This window comes from Rhamphochromis longiceps, linkage group LG3, assembly GCF_057381845.1.
Source record: "Rhamphochromis longiceps isolate RC_006_pf linkage group LG3, R_longiceps_female_GT1.1, whole genome shotgun sequence".
In the NCBI taxonomy this organism is placed as follows: Eukaryota; Metazoa; Chordata; class Actinopteri; order Cichliformes; family Cichlidae; genus Rhamphochromis; species Rhamphochromis longiceps.
The window spans coordinates 21,986,325-22,006,461 of NC_140559.1; the positions used below are offsets into that span (position 1 = coordinate 21,986,325).

The following is a 20,137-nucleotide window of genomic DNA, read 5'->3' on the forward strand; positions in this document are numbered from 1 at the left end:
CTCCACACTGGATTATTATTATTATGGATTTTACAAACATACAGGGGTAGTGAAGGTGACGCAGTTGTAAACATCAGTCTGGCATCAGTTTGCTGCTCTTACACTCTGACTGTCACTACTGATTTCCTGCCATAGGATAAAAGTTGGCTGTACCATCCCGTTCTTGTAATTGAAGCCTCACACCTGGATTCTTTTTAATGACAAGAAGTGGTGACTCACAGTCACCACTTCTTGTCTGATAGTGATGGCCAAATGAAGCTTTCTGAAGCATTCAACCTCGTATCTAAAAATGGTTCATTACCCGAAGCTTTAAAACACAGTCCTGTCTGGTGACATCTGGTGGCCAAAAATACAAAGAGCAGCTCGAATCTACAAAATAAAACGAAGCGCTTCATTATGATTGCCTTGATAAAAACAGATAAATAAATTTAAATAAATACATAAATAAAATAGAAATATACTTGCCTACATATGCTATTCTACATGCTTTTAAACCATTTAAAATTACAATTCATAGTTTTATATGTGAATTATATAATGTTAAATTACTATTAAACAAATGACTGACTAAGTATTTTAGACTTTAGTTTACTTCAGCCATATTCCATATAAATCAGGTGTCATACAAAAATAAAAATAGCTTCAAATAGAGTCATGACAATAAAAGAATATGACTTTAAGGACTTAACAACATTACTTCAGTTATAGTACACCAACATCTCTTAGATGAGATGAGATAGCCTTTATATGTCAGTTGCAGTTGCCCAAAACAGAGATGACAGACCTTGCCAACCGTACATACAATACACAAACATTACATTGGGGAGACAGGTCAGGCTAGGTAGCAAGGGGGAAAAAAAACATTGAAATGTGTAACACAAAAGGATAATAATACAGGAATGCACAGATATTGACACACCATAGCACAATAAACACAGACAAGCAACATGGGAGAGCATTCCAGTGTGTACAGCTGATCTGGGACCGCTGCAATCTTCGATTGCGCCTCCAACTGATCCGGTGTCCAGATCGGATGGGAGGTAAGCATGGGAGGAGGAGTTGGATCCGGGGTGGGGAGGGTGATAGTGAGGGCATATCAGTGTACATGTTTCGTGCGTGTGCATGTGGAGGGGGGATGAGTGAGTGCTTATCAGTGTATATGTATGTGTGTGCGTGTCCATAGTTCAGCTGAGACAGTGTCCTTCGCCCTGCCAGGCTAAGTAAACAGTCTTCCAGCCAACCCAGGTGGCCTTGCATGGAATGGGAAGAACAGTCTAAACACAGTCGTTATCAGGGAGTTTTTGTTCGGCTCCAGCCTTGAGCCCACAGCTGGCGCCGAAGGGGTAGCCGCATTATGATGGTGATTTTTCTTTTGCAACAACTCATGAGAATTTCAAAGCTGTTCCTTAACACTCCGACACTGGTCTCTCAATCTCCCGTTAATAGCTGTGAGTTTCTCCATGATGTTATCAAACTTACGCTCCGTGATGTTGTCATTCTTGTGCTCAAAGAGCAGATTCTGAGACCTCACGACTGCAGTGAGCTGCTCCAAGATGTGATCCAACTTTCGCTCAGAGGTGTTAATCTGAGTGAACTTCTCCTTGATGTAATTCAATGTACGCTCAAAGGTCTTATTCTGAGTATTCACGGCAGCCATAAGCTTCTCCAAGGTCTTAACCATGCTGCACTCAGTGAGCCCATTCTGAGAAGTCGCGCCTCGTCCCATCGTTTCAATCCCAGCGGGCAGCCTTGGGGGGTTTGAACAGCCAGTTCCGCTTTCTTAATTCTCTGATAAGCCTGGGCCAAGCCAGCTCCGATCAGCAAGAACCCTGTTATCATGGTTCCGAATAGGTAGATATCTTCAGCGTCCTCGATCGACAGTCCCGCCAGGCACATGATCCTCCACGTCTGCCACCTGTCCATCGTGTATCCGGCAGGGAAAGTCCCTCCAGGGCACTCGGGCTCTCCCGAGCCCAGACTTCTCGTTGAGAAAAGGGTGTCAATAGCATTCAGAGACTAGTTGATCAAATCCATAATTCTCTTTTAGATTTTAGAAACAGACTGTGAGAGAGTGATCCAGGGAAAAGTAATACAAAAAACACGAGACTAGACAAGGACATAAGAGCTAAGCAGGGAAGATAAGGGAGAGGAGAGGAGAAAAAGTGCGTCCGCCTCCTCCGAGAGCCAAAGAAGTTACACATTAGCACTAAGGGAACACTGAATGACCTGGTGGTTTTTGTCTATAAAACTACTCATCTAAGATCTCTCAGCAAAATTATGCAACATTGTTGGCACTATTGCCCCTATCAGATCAGTGAGCTGGGATTTTATATTCTAAACATGAACTACTGTTACAGGAACAGACATGGACTACTGGTGCCCACACAACAACTCAATGTTCACTATGTGAAGGAGCCAAACACATGCCTTCTCCTCTCGTTAACTGAGATAAACTGCTGGCATATTTGTTTTACATCTATACTGTCCAGTCTCTCCTGGTGGACATGGCAACATGTTATTCATGGTTACATACAATTTTAGACTGATGTGGGCCAAAGCTTTGCACATACTTGCCAACCTTGAGACCTCAGATAGGGAGTCATTCAAAAGGGCTGTTGGTGGGGGGAGTGGTATATATATATATATATATATATATATATATATATATATATATATATATATATATATATATATATATATGTATATATATGTATATATATATATATATATATATATATATATATATATATATATATATATATATATATATATATATATATGTAAGTTGTCAGCCACCTCCTGTACATGGATGACATCAAGCTGTATGCCAAGAGTGAACGAGACATCGATTCACTGATCCACACTACCAGGCTATACAGCAATGACATTGGAATGTCATTCGGACTGGAGAAGTGTAGTCGGATGGTAACAAAGAGAGGGAAGGTAGTCAGAACTGAGGGGATTGAACTACCAGAAAGCAACATTGCAGACATAGAGGACAGTTACAAGTACCTGGGGATCCCGCAGGCGAATGGGAACCATGAAGAGGCCGCTAGAAAAGCTGCAACCACCAAGTACCTGCAGAGGGTCAGGCAAGTCCTGAGGAGTCAGCTGAATGGTAAGAACAAGATCCGGGCCATCAACACGTACGCCCTGCCCGTGATCAGGTACCCTGCTGGGGTAATAGGCTGGCCAAAGGAGGAGATAGAAGCCACTGACATGAAGACAAGAAAGCTCCTTACCATGCATGGAGGGTTTCACCCCAAGTCCAGCACCCTGAGGCTGTACGCTAAGCGGAAGGAAGGGGGCCGGGGACTGGTGAGTGTCAGCACCACAGTCCAGGATGAATGACCGAGCTAAGATCCTGTGGGACTTCCAGATACAGACGGACAAAATGGTGGTGGCTAACCAACCGGACATAGTGGTGGTAGACAAACAGAAGAAGACGGCCGTAGTGATCGATGTAGCGGTTCCGAATGACAGCAATATCAGGAAGAAGGAACACGAGAAGCTGGAGAAATACCAAGGGCTCAGAGAAGAGCTCGAGAGGATGTGGAGGGTGAAGGTGACGGTGGTCCCCGTGGTAATCGGAGCACTAGGTGCGGTGACTCCCAAGCTAGGCGAGCGGCTCCAGCAGATCCCGGGAATAACATCGGAGATCTCTGTCCAGAAGAGCGCAGTCCTGGGAACAGCTAAGATACTGCGCAGGACCCTCAAGCTCCCAGGCCTCTGGTAGAGGACCCGAGCTTGAAGGATAAACCGCCCGCAGGGGCGTGCTGGGTGTTTATATATATATATATATATATATATATATATATATATATATATATATATATATATATATATATATATAGGCATTTGTCTTGCTGTTTAGTTTTAAAACTAAAATAGGTGAAAATGTACAGCCAAACACATATTTGTCACATGAGGTAGGACTCCAGTAGAGAACGTAATTTAACTCTTTCTGCACCGCTGGCTGAACGAGACCTTGACAGATCTTTTTTTTTTCTTCTTCCTATCTGTTTTGTTTGTCTTTACTCGAAGAGATCAAATTATTGGTGGGGACCCTCCATGACAAATCTACGCCCTTGACTACTATTGTACTATGAAGTTTATAAAGTTGTGTTCAGAAATATCATATACTTGTAAGACTTCATCACCCACCAAATATACATTGGATTCTAGTATTTGGCACAGTGTGTTTTTTGTTATCAGAGAGAGACTTTCATTCAAAGAACACTCAGTTGAAACCTGGGAAACCTTCGTGACATGTGTTTCCCGGCTCTTTGGCAAAAGAGCAAATGAAACATATGAGCCAACTATGCACTTCATTTAACAAGCTGGTTCAAGGTTTGGCAGATTGGGTTTAGAACGCAGTCCACTTCCAACAGATCTACAAACTCTTTCTTAACTTTTAAATCACGCCTTAAAACCAATGTTTTAATAATTGCATATCCTTCATTATGATCATAGTCTTTTTTTCCCACCTTGGTCAGCTTTTATGCTTTCATACTTGCGTTCTTTTATTTTTACATGTTTCTATTTTGTTCTACTTATTTAAGGTGACCTTCAGTGTCTTTAAAGGCACCTTTAAATAAAATGTATTATTATTATTATTATTATTAGTCACTGCTGAGCCAGTTTGTCCAGGATGCAGAGACGTAGAAATCCACATAATGATGAGTAGCCTAAAACAGGTCAAAGTTTTGTCTTGTAAACCAGGTTAACAAGGAAATAAAGGTGCACTTGTTGGTGGCTGTTTGGTACAGAGGTATCTTTACTTTTGGATTCTTAACTTGATGTATTTCATCTTTTTGGTTTTTAGTTTTTAAACCTTTCACTTTTATTTAACTTTTTACTTGGAATCAATCCTTTGAACCGATTAAAAGGCAACAGGATAAATTAACCTTACACAGTTTAGTTAACCTGTCAGTGGATAGTTTTTGGAGATCCTTCAGAACAACAGTAAGTCTTTAAAATGATGTCTTTCAGTCTTTTAGCTAATCCGACAGGTTGAATGAAGTCTGTGAGCTTCAGTGGATTAGCAGATTGTTAATGTTAATCCATCTGAACCAGGATTAAAGCTTCACTTTTCTGGTTACAGATGAATGTCATGTGTAGTTAGTGTGAAGCATTTGATTTACTGTTGGCTGGTTTCATCTATGAAAACACATCATATGAAATGAATTCAATGCGTTTTATCATCTGGGGTGATCGTAGTATTTTGTGTGAAGGGACAAATGCCTATTAGGGGCGATCGTGGCTCAAGAGTTGGGAGTTTGCCTTGTAATCGGAAGGTTTGAGCCCCGGCTTGGACGGTCTCGGTCGTTGTGTTCTTGGGCAAGACACTTCCCCCGTTGCCTACTGGTGGTGGTCAGAGCCAGTGTCCGGCAGCCTCGCCTCTGTCAGTGCGCCCCAGGGTGGCTGTGGCTACAATGTAGCTTGCCATCACCAGTGTGTGACTGTGTGTGTGAATGGGTGGATGACTGTTGTTTCATCATCTGAAGAACCAAAAGCTGTCAGACTTTATCTGACACAATCTAAAAAAGAAAATCACATCAATCACAAACAGGAAATGTACTGAGTTACTCTCCTGTACTCTGATTACTGTTATGAATTTTTTCTCTGTGTGTGTTTCTGCTGCTTCTTTGTCTCTCACTGTAAACAGATGTACTGAGAGACTCCTGCACTGATGTTTCATAGGAAAGTCCAAACAGTCTCACTGGTTCTTCATAAAGAACAAAGATTTGCTCTCTGTGGCTCCAACACAACTTAAAGACAATCAAAGGTCGACAAAGTTCTCCAGAACAGCTGTGGCTTTATGGAGGCTACAGCTAAATGCTGCCTCCTCCATAGTACAATATACATTTTATACAGTGACGTCATGCTGAAGTCCTTTGGCTGATGAGTGTAGCCAAAGGTTATGTTTGTGTTGTTCTGTGGAGATCATTCAAGAACTGCACCTGTCCTGCTCTTCAAAGATGACACATGTTCTGAGCCTCCTCCATGCTACCAAACATCACTCTAATGTGACTTCTTTAAGAGAACTGATACAGAAGCGTCAAGTTTGAGCGACTATATTATAGACAAATCGTTCAGCTTTATTTAATCCTTAAATTTAGTCTCATGTAGTCAGATTTGAAACTCAATTTCTGTTATTCTATCATAGAAAATACCAACCTGCCCACGTTTATGACAACCAATGTGTTGGATCAGGAGACCTGGACAACATGGAAATGCCTGCTGTAACTGCGTTGGCTTTACTGTTTGTCGGCGTCTTCACATTTGTCACTGCAGGTGAGATTTATAGACCGAAGCATGTTCTTAGTAAGAAAAATAAACAGTATCGGCCTCGTTTACACATTACTTCCCAAATAATTATTTTCATATTTCATATTAAGTTTGTTTATGTCTGTGAAGGCATCATGAGGTCTTGTGGCATCAGTGTGGATGTAAGTGCTTGGTCAAGTGCAGCTTTTACCACAGAGACAAAGATGTCTGCGTCAGTGTGATGTGTTGTAGTTTCAGGGGTCAGTATACAGCTACAAAGCTTTTTCTTCATGTTCTACAGTATAAATTTAACCTGTGCAGTTGCATGTAAAACAACAATTGTAGTTTTTGTAGATATTGTCATAGAAAGCTCTGCATCAACCCTCTGAGGTACCCAGGGGGAATCACAGTTACCGCTCAGCCTGTACCCAAAAGAATAGAATAGAATAGAAAAAAAAACCTTTATAATCCCACAGATGAGAAATTTCGGTGTTACAGAGCCTTTAAAGCAAAGGAAAATAAAATATAAAAGGGAGACACAGGGTGGTCCTATAAACATAAGCAACTGGAGTTCGTATATACAGGTAACAGTGTACAGAATATGTAAAGCAAAATTTTAGAAAATTGTTCGGAGATATGTGTAAAATGTACAGGGTAATGTATAAAATCTATAGAGCTATTTATAAAATGTACAGTAAACAAACAAGCTGGTGAGTAAGATGACCAAAAGAATGTTAAACTGTATTATAGAGTCTGACAGCTGCTGGTAAGAATGGCCTGCGGTAGTGAGCACTTGACATATTTTACCTACATAACCCGCCAGGAGGTTACTGACGTCCATTCATTCATTTGCTGATCAGAGAATACAAATGATTGAATCAGTGGATTGATTAGTTATGATGCTTCCTGTGGAGAGAACAGAAACTGTGTACGTGGCGGTTCTGTTCTCCTAATCTTAAGGAGCTTCATTATTCCTTTATTGCGCAGTGTAGTACAGGGGCTATCAGTTGTTTATCAGACCATCTGTTCAGTTGTACGATACAGTTTGCATTAGTTATGGCCTTTGCTTTATTGATTATCATAAATTTATGTGTGTGTCTGTGTGTGTGTGTGTCTGTGTGTGTGTGTGTTTGGGGGGGATTACAGAAAAACATGCATCACAAATATATAGCAAACGAGCGCAACGCCCCCTGCTGGACATAGAATAGAATAAACCTTTAATATCTGACCTGCAGTCAGCTGAGACTGAAGAAGTCACTTGGATGAGTGACGAAACATTTCTCCCACAAAACGCTACGTCCAGATGAACAGAATCAACTTTTGGAAAACCTTTAATATCCCACGAATGAGAAATTTGGCCGTCGCACAGCTCTTATAGCAAGATGAATATGACATTTAGAAGGAAGACACAAAGTGGTCTTATATAGATAAGCAACCGTATGCACAGATAAAAATGTACAGAGATTTGTACATGTGAGTGTGGGGGGTGTATGGATGCTCCTGGTGAAATAAACAGTGTACAAACAAGCTGCAAATAAGTAGCAGCAATAAAAAAACATGGGATCCGTCAATTAAACAGGTGATGAGTAAGATAACAGTGTTAAACTGTGTTATAGAGTCTGACAGGTGCTGGTAAGAATGACCTGCAGCAGCGCTCCTTCCTACACTGTGGGTGTAAAAGTCTCCTGCTGAACGAGCTGCTCAGAGCTCGTACAGTCTCATGCAGCGGGTGGGAGGTGTTGTCCATGATGGATGTTAGCTTACACAACATCCTCTCTCCCCAACCTGCTCAATGGACTTCAGCGGACAGTCCAGCACAGAGCTGGCCCTCCTGACCAGTTTTTTGAGTTTCCTCCCGTCCCTCTCTGCCATTCCACCACTCCAGCAGACCACAGCATAGAAAATAGCAGACGCCACCACAGTGTCCTAAAATGACATTTTTTAAAATGTCCTTAGGAGAGTCCTGTTCACGCCAAAGGATCTCAGCCGTAGCAGATGGAGACGACTTAGACCCTTTTTGTAAAATGTATGTGTGCTTGTAGACCAGTCCAGTTTGTTATTGAGGTGAATACCCAGTTATTTGTACTCCTCTGTAACCCTGGATGTTTACTGGTGTAATAGGTGTAATAGGGGGTGGCTCCTTGCTGAAGTCAATCACCAGCTCCTTCGTCTTGCTGGCATTGATGCGAAGATGGTTCTGTTCTGTTAATCTGGACGTAGCATTTATAGATGAACAGAATCAACCTTTTGGGATTTATTTACCTGGATGATTGAGCATCCTTCAAAACTCTCAGCCTGTGCTGTCAAAGTGTGACATTTTTGGCTTTTTAAAAAATGTTCTCCAAACTAACTAACAAAAATTCTTGCACATAATTTTAAAAAAAAAAGTAACTACAGGTTGTCCTTTAACAAGAAGAGAATACTTCACTGTCAACAGGACTACAGTATCAGCAGATCTGCTGATGCAAGGAGGTCGGGGTGCCTTTGCACTGCAATGCATTGGTAGCATTTGCCCTGATGCTGACAGTCACAATGAACAATTCACATTTTCTCCTCTTTCTACTTATTTCCAGTCTCGAGTCCTGGCACCTCCTCTTTATTACCTCACCATAGGCACACTCAGTGCCATCAACTATCTCATGCGTTAAAGAGAAAGCCTCCCAAATAAGTTAGAATTAAAAATAAATGATTAGTGATAACAGAGAAAAACATAGTCTGCAACTCTGCTCTTTGGTGTTTCCACCTTGTTCAGGTGAACAGTTGTACTTCGACCTTTCACCTCTCTGCTCTGTGTTGTTTCCTCTTTCAGAACAGAAAAACATCACAGCTGAGTCTGGACAGGACGTCACTCTGCCATGTCAAGCTCCAAACAACAACACCATAGTTGTGGAGTGGAGAAGAGCTGACTTGGATGAGTATGTCCTTTTGTACAGAGATGAGGGGTCTGTACTTGAAGAGCAGCATCCATCTTTTAAGAACCGGGTGGATCTGCTGGACAGATGGATGAAGGATGGAGACGTGTCTTTGATTGTGAAGGATGTGACGATTAATGACACTGGAACATACGAGTGTCATGTCGTCCAGAGAGAACCCAGCCTCAAGAAGAGACTCATTAACAACAAGCCTATCTGTATCATGGACGTGAGAGTTGTTGTTCCTCCAGGTGAGTGAGTAGAGTTGAGTGTGTGTGTGATCAGAGGTGAAGCTGCTTCCTGGTTGTTGATGTTTGTTTCTAAAGATGTTGTTGATGAGACTTTGTAGAAAGCAGCTGGTCTGAGTGATGTGATCAGAGTGCAGTAGATAATGTCTGACAGCAGTTTGAAGAGGAAATGGATTCTGTTCTGTTCTTCACTCATCACCTACCTGACAGCTGACACCTCACACCTGTTTCTCACCTGCAGGTCAGACAGGAGGAGACACAGAGGATGGAGGGAAGGAGGATGGAGGGAAGGAGGCTGGAGGGAAGGAGGATGGATCTGTTGGACTGGTCGTTGGTCTGTCAGTTTCTGCTGTGCTTCTTGTTGCTGCTGTTGTTGGTTTTCTCATCTACAGAAAACATAAACAACAGCAGAGTCAGGATTCATACCAGCCTCCAGTTGAAATGCAGCCTGTTTGAAATCTTTGGAGAAAATGGATCTGGTAACGTCTTTCAGTTCTTATGATTATGGTGATCTGTGATGGTTTAAAAAACAAACAAATCAACAAGAAAAAAAACTGCCACTGTGATTCAGAATGGCAAAAATCCAAAGTAATTAAAAAGAATACTATTGCCATAGTAACTAAGATATGTGACAGTCTAAATTAAGATCCAATAAAATAAGTATGTCTATAGGAGATATGGTTCATATTTGCTGAACTGACAATTTTTGCCCCAGTAATGTTTTTGAGTTTTAATTATTTTCACAGCAAAGAGTATATCTATGTTTACTGTAAACCTTTAAAATAGATTGCTGACAGTTTTTATATCAGCTATAAAGAGAGATATCATCATGATCATATCACTGACTATTTTGATGAGTTTCTCATCCCTAAAATTATTTTTGTCTAAATTAACATTTATTTCTTGACTCTCAACATTTTTTTGCAATTTGCTTCCTGCAAATTTGTGATTTATTCTCAGAAATCACCCCTCATTCCCTTTAAGTGCATCATATCAGTAAAGTCGTATCTAAAATAAAAGTGCTGTCTGCTACACAGACACACATATGTGTCAATTGATGCATTCAAATAAAATCTTACTAGCAGACTTAACAAAACTGGAGCAAAGAATCACATTTAGTTGATTTTTTTCTGTTTAATCAAAACATGAAATTACATTTTCATGCAGCTTTCATGCTGAATTAACATAAAAAGAAAAAAATTGTATAGAAATATTATGGATTTTATGAATCACATTCCTGGTTTGAAAACAGTGAAAGCTGCACATATTAATCTCTGAAGGTTTTTGAATTATTATAAAAAAAATTTATTTTAATTTTTTTGTGGTACATCTATATTTGATCATTAAAGCATTGAAGTTTAGAAAACACTCAAGCACTTTGACAATTTTGTTATCGTGATTTTCTGCTGGCTGGGTGCAGCCATTAAAACAGAAGCAACACTGCCACCACGAGGTCAAACTTGAACATGACACCTGACAGCTCTTATCAAACAAACTGCCATTAAAAGAAGACATTCACACATTTTTTTAAACATTAAAAAAGACCAATGTGTTTGATCTCATGCGTTTTATTGTAGCAGGAACTGAGAATTATTCATTCTTTAATCTACTCCCGTGCATTTTTTGTGAGTCAGTGAGAAATGTAACCTCAGCTTCCAGTTAGCTGACAGGAGTGGAACCTGCTGTGATCTACTGAAAGGCCACTCTGAGCTCAGAGTAAATGTATTATGCTTTGTAGTCAAAATCCTTTTGACTACACACTTCCACCACATACATATGTAATTTAGAATCACCAGTTAACCTAACATGCACACGTGTGAACTGTGGGCCGAAGATGAACACGTGAGGAAGCACACACAAAAAGACCCCAACTGACATTTTAACCATCGCTAACTACTCCACCAGCATCCCAACCAGTTACAGATCTTTTCTTTATGTCAAGGCCCTCTCTGACCTCTGCTAGTATGGCCTCTGCTCTTTCTATGTACAGTATATGATCACTCATATGCTGTTTAATTGTTTCACTGGCTGCGGATTCCCCCATGGTCCTCCATGTGCACGTAATACATTATTTTATATTTAAGTAAACTTTGTGTGTGAACTCCCCGCTTGTCACCTACTTTCAGACAGCTTGTTACACGCATTTAAGACTCAAACTATTGATTCTGGTCTCCAGCCAAGCCTTTCAACCCGGACTATGAAGTTTCACTGTTTAAAAGTGGAAAATGTCATTTTCTGTACATTAACATGAAACAGTACATCTATAAGAGCTCATGTGGAAAATAGTGTTCAGAGAAATCACAATAAGGGATCAAACTCTTGTCTGGAAACAGAAAAAAATGGAGAAAGTGTGTTTGCAACGTGAATCAACAGATTAAAAGTCTTGACTGTGTAGTGCCTCTACTCAGGACCAGTACAATATCAATTCAAATAGAGACCCCAGACATTTACTGAAGCTAGGTTCAGAAGGTTTTGATTTCACACAAGGGGCTTAAGTGAACAATTAAGGACCAATTTGTCTCAGTAAAACTCCTAAACACTCACAATTGCACAATCAATTGCAGTAAACAAAGTTTGCACAGTAATAGTGCTTTTTAAAAAGAAAATAAAAAATACAATAAAATAAGAAGCTAATGAAAATACTTAAATTGGTGCTCCCTTAACTGAGTGCCAATAGAAGCAAATTAAAGTTTTCCCATCCTGTAGTATGAATTGTCCTTTAGAGTAAACCCAAACTATTGTCAACTACCTGGGTAGGACTGATAGGGCTCATTTGATATCCAAGGTATGGCTTGAATCATTTCTTCAAAGACTTTCCGATCGCATGGTTGGCATGGTCACCTTCCGGATCAATTACTGCAAATCTCTTCTTTTTTGTCTTAGTCAAAAGTCCATCTATGAACTTCAACGTGCCCACAACTCTGCTGCCTGTATTATCACCAGGACCCCTTCTATTCACCACGTCACCCCTGTACTGCAGCAGCTCCATTTACTTCCAGTCAGATATCACATCAATTTCAACATACTCTTGTATACATTTAATGCTATTCATCATCCCTTCATACCACGCTGATATGGTTCAGATCACCATTGCTTCTCAGAGTTTTAGATCCTCGTCCTCTCTTTCTTTTTCCATCCCGTCCCCTCATTTAGCCACCATGGGGTGCAGGACTTTGGAACTCCCTTCCTCTTGATATAAGAAAATATCACTTCCCTCTCTCTTTTAAGTCTAAACTCAAAACTCACCCTTTCATAATAACCTATTAATGACTGCCAGCCCTGGCAGTTGCCGTTGTAGGGCCACTTCTTAGTTGCACGTTCTCATAAAAAACTTGTCTATGTGGTGTCTTCAGGGATGCTGCGGTGTATAAGGAGAAGCTGGATTTGGAGGAGTCTGCTGTCCTAGGCTACATTAGTAAGTGTGTGGAGGATGTTACCACCATCAAGTCTGTGATGTGCTATCCAAACCAGAAACCCTGGCTGAATGCAGGAGTCCGTGCCCTGCTGAAGCCGGGGACGCCACCTTCAGGTCTGGTGATGCACAGAGACTCTGGTTAGCAGAGAACTGACTGCAGGTGTAACAAGAGCCAAAGCCATATACGCACGGAAGACTCACGGTCATCTTTCTTCCCAGGACCCACAGTATGTGGAGGGGTATCAAGTGCAACACTGACTACAAAACCAGGGATGTACAATGCCCCAGGACCCTTCTCTGCCTGAGACTCTCAACCGCTTCTACGCCCACTTTGAGGACCCTTTAAATACAACTAACTTGTTGACAAATTACTAACCCTGGGACTGAGCTCCTCTCTTTGTAACTGAGTCCTGGACTTCCTGACTACAAACTGCAGTCTGTGAGGATCCACAATGTCTCCTCATCTTCCAGAGTCCTCAGCACTGGCTCCCCTCAGGGCTGTGAGCTAAGTCCCCTCCTGTTTACGCTGCTTACATGTGACTGCTCGCCCAACCATCCAGGCTGTCATATTGTAAAGTTTGTGGACGTCACAGCTGTGGTTGGTTGCATCACAAACAATGATGAGACTGGCTTCAGGAAGGAAGTGGAACTCTTGGAGGACTGGTGCAACCAAAACGATCTCTGTTTAAATGAGAAGAACACAAAGGAGATGATTGTGGACTTCAGGAGGGGAAGACACACACACACAATCGGAGGATTTGTAGTCAAAGTAGTACCCAGCTAGAAGTACCTGAGTACGTACCTGGATAGCAGCCTCACCTGGAAAAATAACACTTTCAGCCTGATCAGTAAAGTTACTTCCTGAGGAGGTTGAAGCGTGCAGGAAATGAGAGCTCAGTCCTCATCTCCTTTTACAGCTGTGCGGTGGAGAGTGTTCTGTGCTCTGGCATCAATGCGTGGCACGGAAACTGCACCGTGGCAGAGAGGAAAGCTCTACAGGGTGGTGAAGGCTGCTCAGAGAGTTGTCGGAGGCAGCCTCCCAACAGTCACATATATAGCTCCAGATGCAGGAAGAGGGCCGCCTGTATCATGAAGGACCCCACTCACCCAGCACACACACTCTTTATCCCACTCCCCTCAGGCAGGAGGCTGAGGAGCATCACATGCAAACCCACCACTTCTCAATGCATAAATGGACAAGAGCTGATATTGTAGCACCTTAACCATTATTGACACTTATTATCACTTTATCAATGCAGGTCATCGTGCCCTTTGCTGCTGAAGTCTTTCTTTACACCTATATTTATATCTACACTCTATACCCATACTCCACACTGGTACTCAGGTTGTTACACTCTACTTATAGCATTATTTATTGTATTGTTTTATTACTTGTCATTTCTGTTTGTTCAAAAAAAAAAAAAATTATTTATTACTTAAAAAAAATCTTTTTCGTCATTATTTTTGTTTCTTTTCATTCCGGGACCATGTGTACACAATTTTGTTCCACCTCATGTTGACATGTGATGCGAATGTGTTGAATCCTTGAACCTTGTTTATGGGTGAAGCAAAAGCTGTAAAAAACTAGTTTACATAGTTTTAGCTACTTGCAGGATGACATTTAAAGTCTGGAATGAAACACCTGAGTTACAAGTGAAACAACATTTTTCTCCACAGCCCTTAACCGACTCTAACCAGGAAACAGGCTATTTGTCTTAGTAAAGACACACAGATGATCAAACTGAGTTCAGACAACACTATCAGCTTCCTCTGAGTGAGTCCAGCTAAAGGACAGAAAAGTGGAAAACTCCAACACTGCTGCTTGAAGCTGTTGACGGGAGAGGAGCCAGGACTGACTGTACTTCCTATCTGCTGTTTTTAGCTTTACTCACAGAATGGCTTCCAGATCAGAGGAGGATCTTTGCTGTCCAGTGTGTCAGGAGGTCTTTACAGATCCTGTTATTCTGTCATGTAGCCACAGCTTCTGTAAAGACTGTCTGAAGAGATGGTGGAAAGAGAGACCAACACACGAGTGTCCAATTTGTAAGAGAAGGTCTTCAAGGCCAGAACCTCCTTTAAACCGGGCTTTAAAAAACCTGTGTGAGTTGTTCTTAGAGGACAGAGATCAGAGAGCTCCAGAGGCTCTCTGCAGTCTGCACTCTGAAAAATTCAAACTCTTCTGTCTGGACCATCAGCAGCCAGTGTGCGTTGTCTGCTGTGCTTCAGACAAACACACCAACCACAGATTCAGACCCATCGATGAGGCTGCACAACAACACAAGAAGGAACTACAGGAAACTCTGGAGGCCTTAAAGAAGAAGTTAAAGATTTGTGAAGACGTTCAAGTGAAGTTTGATCAAACAGCAAAACACATTAAGGTCCAGGCCCGACACACAGAGAGGCAGATTAAGGAGCAGTTTAAGAAGCTTCACCAGTTTCTAGCAGAGGAAGAGGAGGCCAGGCTGGCTGCACTGAGGGAGGAAGAGGAGCAGAAGAGTGGGATGATGAAGGAGAAGATGGAGGCTCTGAGCAGAGAGATAGCAGCTCTTTCAGACACAGTCAGAGCCACAGAGGAGGAGCTGAGAGCTGAAGATGTTTCATTACTGCACAACTACAAGGCTGCAGTGGAAAGAGTCCAGCGCTGTTCACTGCTGGATGATCCACAGCTGCCCTCAGGAGCTCTGATAGACCAGGCCAAACACCTGGGCAACCTGACCTTCAACATCTGGAACAACATGAACGACATGGTCTCCTACACTCCTCTCATTCTGGACCCAAACACTGCTCATCCACAACTCATCCTGTCTAAAGATCTGACCAGTGTGAGACGACGAGAAGAGAGGCAGCAGTTTCCTGATAATCCAGAGAGGTTTGATTATTACATCTCTATCCTGGGCTCTGTGGGCTTTACCTCAGGGACTCACAGCTGGAATATGGAAATTGGAGACAGTACAGGGTGGGTACTGGGTCTGTTAGCAGAATCTGATGAGAGGAAGGGAGATAAACTGTCTGGATTATGGGGAATACGGCACATATTAGATAAATACTACGCAGTCTCACCATTGGCTCCAAAAACTCCTCTCTCAGTTCAGAAGAAGTTCCAGAAAATCAGTGTGAATCTTGACTGGAACAATGGAAAGCTGTTGTTCTGTGATCCTGACACTAACACACACATACACACCTTCAATAACACTTTCACTCATAAAATAATTCCATACATTTACACTAATGGTAAAGTGAAGGTGTTGCCGTTGAAGGTGTCAGTGTCAGTGGAGCAGATGAGTTAAGGATGATTTTATTTCTAATCTTGTTTCATGTCAGTGAATTGAATCTGTTAAAGTGCAGCTGTTGTCCTGCTGGTTGTGTCTGGGGGTTTACTAGGGAGGGGTTTCTTGGGTGATCGTTGTCATGACCTGTCCTGAACAGAGTAAAGCAGTGAGGGAATGGTACGCAGTAGGGGGCAGGTGACTGTCCAGGCTAGCTCCTTCAGCCCTGCCACTGACAGCCAATTCCAGCTGCAACTCCACTTCACAGTAATTATAATACTGCACATTGAGATTCCATTACTTGTTGAAGTTACTTGTACCTTCATAAATACCAGTCTGGAAATGTACAAAGCTCAGCTAATAAAATCATATATTTCACATTTGTATTTGGAAATGTTGTCTTCATCGTCTTTGACGTTTAATCTCTTTATCCCTGGAACATAAAGGCCTATTATTTTCTGTAAAATGACGTAAGCGAGTGAAATGTTTATGGCAACAGCTGTGTGCAGATCAAAAATGGATTATATAATGAGTGCGTGAGAGAGTATGACTGTGCAGGGTTTAAAGCGTGGAAGTACTGACCTTACTTTGAGTTTGATTCCTTAAAATGTGACAAAAAGATTAGCGTCCGCTGTTCACTGCGTGGGACGAAAACTTCTTTTTACAGTGAAAAAAACCCCTAAACTTCTGAGCAAGCACCGAGTGCGCTGTCACGGGAATATAAAATTCACAGAGAAACTCCTGGATCCTGCCAATGGCCTCTGCAACACACCTCCACCAGGGCAAACCTCCACCTGCCCCACCCATTCTAAACAGGTGAAAATAGAGCAACAGGATCGCTGAGTCTTTGATTTTATTTTTATTTTTTTACTGTGTTTTACTTGTATCTATTTGAAAGACTGAGTGTAAATACAAAAAAACTGTTCAGGGTGTAAATCATATTTTTAAAAAGTAACTAAGTAACTAATTACTTTCAAAAATAAGTAATCAGTAAAGTTATCGGATTACTTTTTTGGGGAAGTAATCAGTAATTATTCGCTGATTCCTTTCAAGTTAGTTGTTGGTCAAGTAACTTGCCCAACACTGATTACAGCTCAGTAACTGTAACAATTATTTTATTTTTACTTTATTCATCATTTTTGATGAATGACCAAAACGAATCTCCTATGTGGCACGTTAGTGACCAGAAATTGCCGTTTAAGGGCCAAATGACCACTAAAATGACCTAAATTTGTTTTTCATTTTGTGCGCGTGTGTGTGCATTCTTGTTAGCTGTAGGGTGCACTAAACACAGTAGAGTGGTTTTTGTAGGCACACTCTCCACAGCTGGAGCAAGTGGTTGCTGTTCTAATCCTGCATTCTACACCTTCTTCTCATTTTGCTGGTAAGGTGAGGGTCACACTGGCTCAGACGTCCAGGATCACTCTTCATTTGTAGGTTTTAGAGGAATCCCACTCCTGTTAAATTATTTCACGGGACAAAAGCATTGTATTCCAAGACACCCATGAGATTGTAGAAAAGAGGCAGCATATACACGTAGACATTGAGGGCTAACAGGAGGGACTATGCGCTTACCTGCTGCTCTCTGGCAGGTAGCTCCATGCCCTCCTGGGTTTTAATTGCACCTTAGAACACACATGCATCAACACTACAATGAGCGGGTGGAGGGAGGTTTGGAGTCTTCTCTCACCCCCATTCTCTGCGGCCTGCTGGAGCGGGGGGGCTAGGAGGAGTTGGCCGTCCGACTGCGGTCTGGGGTGTGGGGCCTCCCTGCTGCTGCGGAGTCGGGGCGGTCTGCCTCCCCCCACCGCAGGGAAAAGGGTAACACCACCTGGGTCTGGGTGCAGTTCCCCCCTCCAGGGGCAAGGGTACCTAGACCCGGTTGGTAGAGTACGCTTGGGGAGTGTGATCGTGTATACAGCGTCTCTTTATGTCTGTCTCCACGTCGGTTGAGTGTGGTGTAAGTGCATATGAGAGCATGAGGGTGGGAATGGATGTTTGTATATGTGTGTGCCTGTATGTTTGTATCTATATGTCAGGTTGGGTATCAGACGCCACCTCTCTGGGGACATCTCAGGCCTCCAAACCTTGGAGGGCCTATCTCCACCCACCACCACTTCCCCTGCCGGTGGCGGACTCCCTCAGGTGTAGGTGTGTTGGTGGTTCTTTGTGTCTGGGGGTGGGCGTCCGGGTACACACCGGCTCACTCCTTGGCGGCCGCTTATTGGGGCTCGCTCAGGCCATTTCGGAGGTGGGGTGCCCCCGGCCTCTCGGCCTGGGGCTCAGTCACTCAGGCACAGCTGGCTGCCGGCGGAGCTCACGGGCGCGTCACTGCAACCCCCCCTGGCTTCTGCTCCGCGGCTGCTGAATGAGCCCTCATCTGGGACTCTCCTCAGCTCTTACTAGAACAGTGGCGCGGCTGCCCCTCTGTTGGTCTTCCTTGGTCTCTTGTGCTCTGGGGGCCTCTGGATGTCTGGAGTTTTGATCTCCTCCATACCTGCTTCATACCATAAAGGACAGGGCTGTGGCTCCCCACACTCCCTAGCAGATCATTACATGGAGAAACCTTTGGAATGCAAGCATGCTGATCCACACAGGTATGCACACAGGTGTACGCATGGGTATTCACAGACGTGGACTACAGCTTTCTTGGCTGCTGCCTCAAAGCACATTGTGCGCTGTCTATCTTGCGTGCTGCACAATATCGTTTATTATTTAGTTATTATTGATATCTATTGCTAGCTAGTTTATTGTGATGGTGCTTTTTTTTTTTTCTTATTTTCTTATTATGTTGCTCTTTGTTGTTTGCTTTCTCTTCTGTTTTTTTTTCTCTCCATACAGGTGATCCAGGTGTTTTGTTTTTTTTGTTTGTTTGTTTGTTTGTTTGTTTGTTTTTCTCTCTTCCCCCCCTTCTCACCGTCTCTTCTCCCCTTTGGTTTTCTTTCTTTCTCTCCCCCTCTTTCTCTCATTCATTCCCCCTGTCCTATTTATTAAAAAAAAAAAAAAGACAAAGGATGAACTGAAGCTCTGCCATCACGTAATGTCGCATACTGCTGTTTCTGATGTTATTTAAAAAAAAAAAAAAAAAAAAAGCGAAGCTCTCAATTTACCGGTCGATCTACGTCCCAACCGTCACCTATGGCCACGAGCTGTGGGTAGTGACCGAAAGAACGAGATCGCGGATACAAGCGGCAGAAATGAGCTTCCTCCGAAGGGTGGCTGGCCTCTCCCTTAGAGATAGGGTGAGAAGTTCGGCCATCCGGGAGGGGCTCAGAGTAGAGCAGCTGCTGCTCCACATTGAAAGGAGCCAGCTGAGGTGGTTCGGGCATCTGACCAGGATGCCCCCTGGGCGCCTCCTGGGTGAGGTGTTCCAGGCATGTCCCACTGGGAGGAGGCCAGGACACGCTGGAGAGATTATATCTCTCGGCTGGCCTGGGAACGCCTTGGTGTTCCCCCGGATAAGCTGGAGGAGGTGGGTGGGGAGAGGGAGGTCTGGGCGTCTTTGCTTAGGCTGCTGCCCCCGCGACCCGGCCTCGGATTTAGCGGATGAAGATGGATGAATGGATGGATATTTTCTATTGAATCTTTTGTAAAGCAAATGCCCTGGGGCGCACTGACAGAGGCGAGGCTGCCGGACACTGGCGCCACCAGGCCCTCTGACCTTGTAAACCTTCCGATTACATGACAAACTGCCAACTCTTGAGCCATGATGGCCCCCACCCATGTTTCATTGGGCTAAACAGGAAGAGAGGCCTAAACTTGTGTGTGTCCACTGATTTGGGGTATATTGTGATTTTTATCCGCTACGGTTGCAAATTATACTTTCAGGCATTTTGGAAACATTTATTTTTCCATGAATATGTGTTTTGTAACTGATTTATCTTACTGGGTATTTAAATATTGCCAGTTTTGCAAACAACCGACACAATACTTTATCAGTCCAATGATTTATTTTAGGCTGACAACATTATAAGCTTCAAAACAAATCTAAAGAGTCGGAATCATTGGACTATAGAGATAAAAAAA

At 42.7% G+C, this 20,137-nt stretch overlaps 1 protein-coding gene across 1 annotated transcript; it reads left to right on the forward strand.

The window, feature by feature from the left end:
* Nucleotides 1-14,581: 14,581 nt before the first annotated feature.
* LOC146673428 (nuclear factor 7, brain-like) lies at nt 14,582-16,517 on the forward strand. The gene has a single exon (XM_085401764.1). It carries the CDS (start codon nt 14,741-14,743, stop codon nt 16,130-16,132), a length of 1,392 nt encoding a protein of 463 aa, XP_085257890.1. The 5' UTR covers nt 14,582-14,740; the 3' UTR covers nt 16,133-16,517.
* Nucleotides 16,518-20,137: the final 3,620 nt, after the last annotated feature.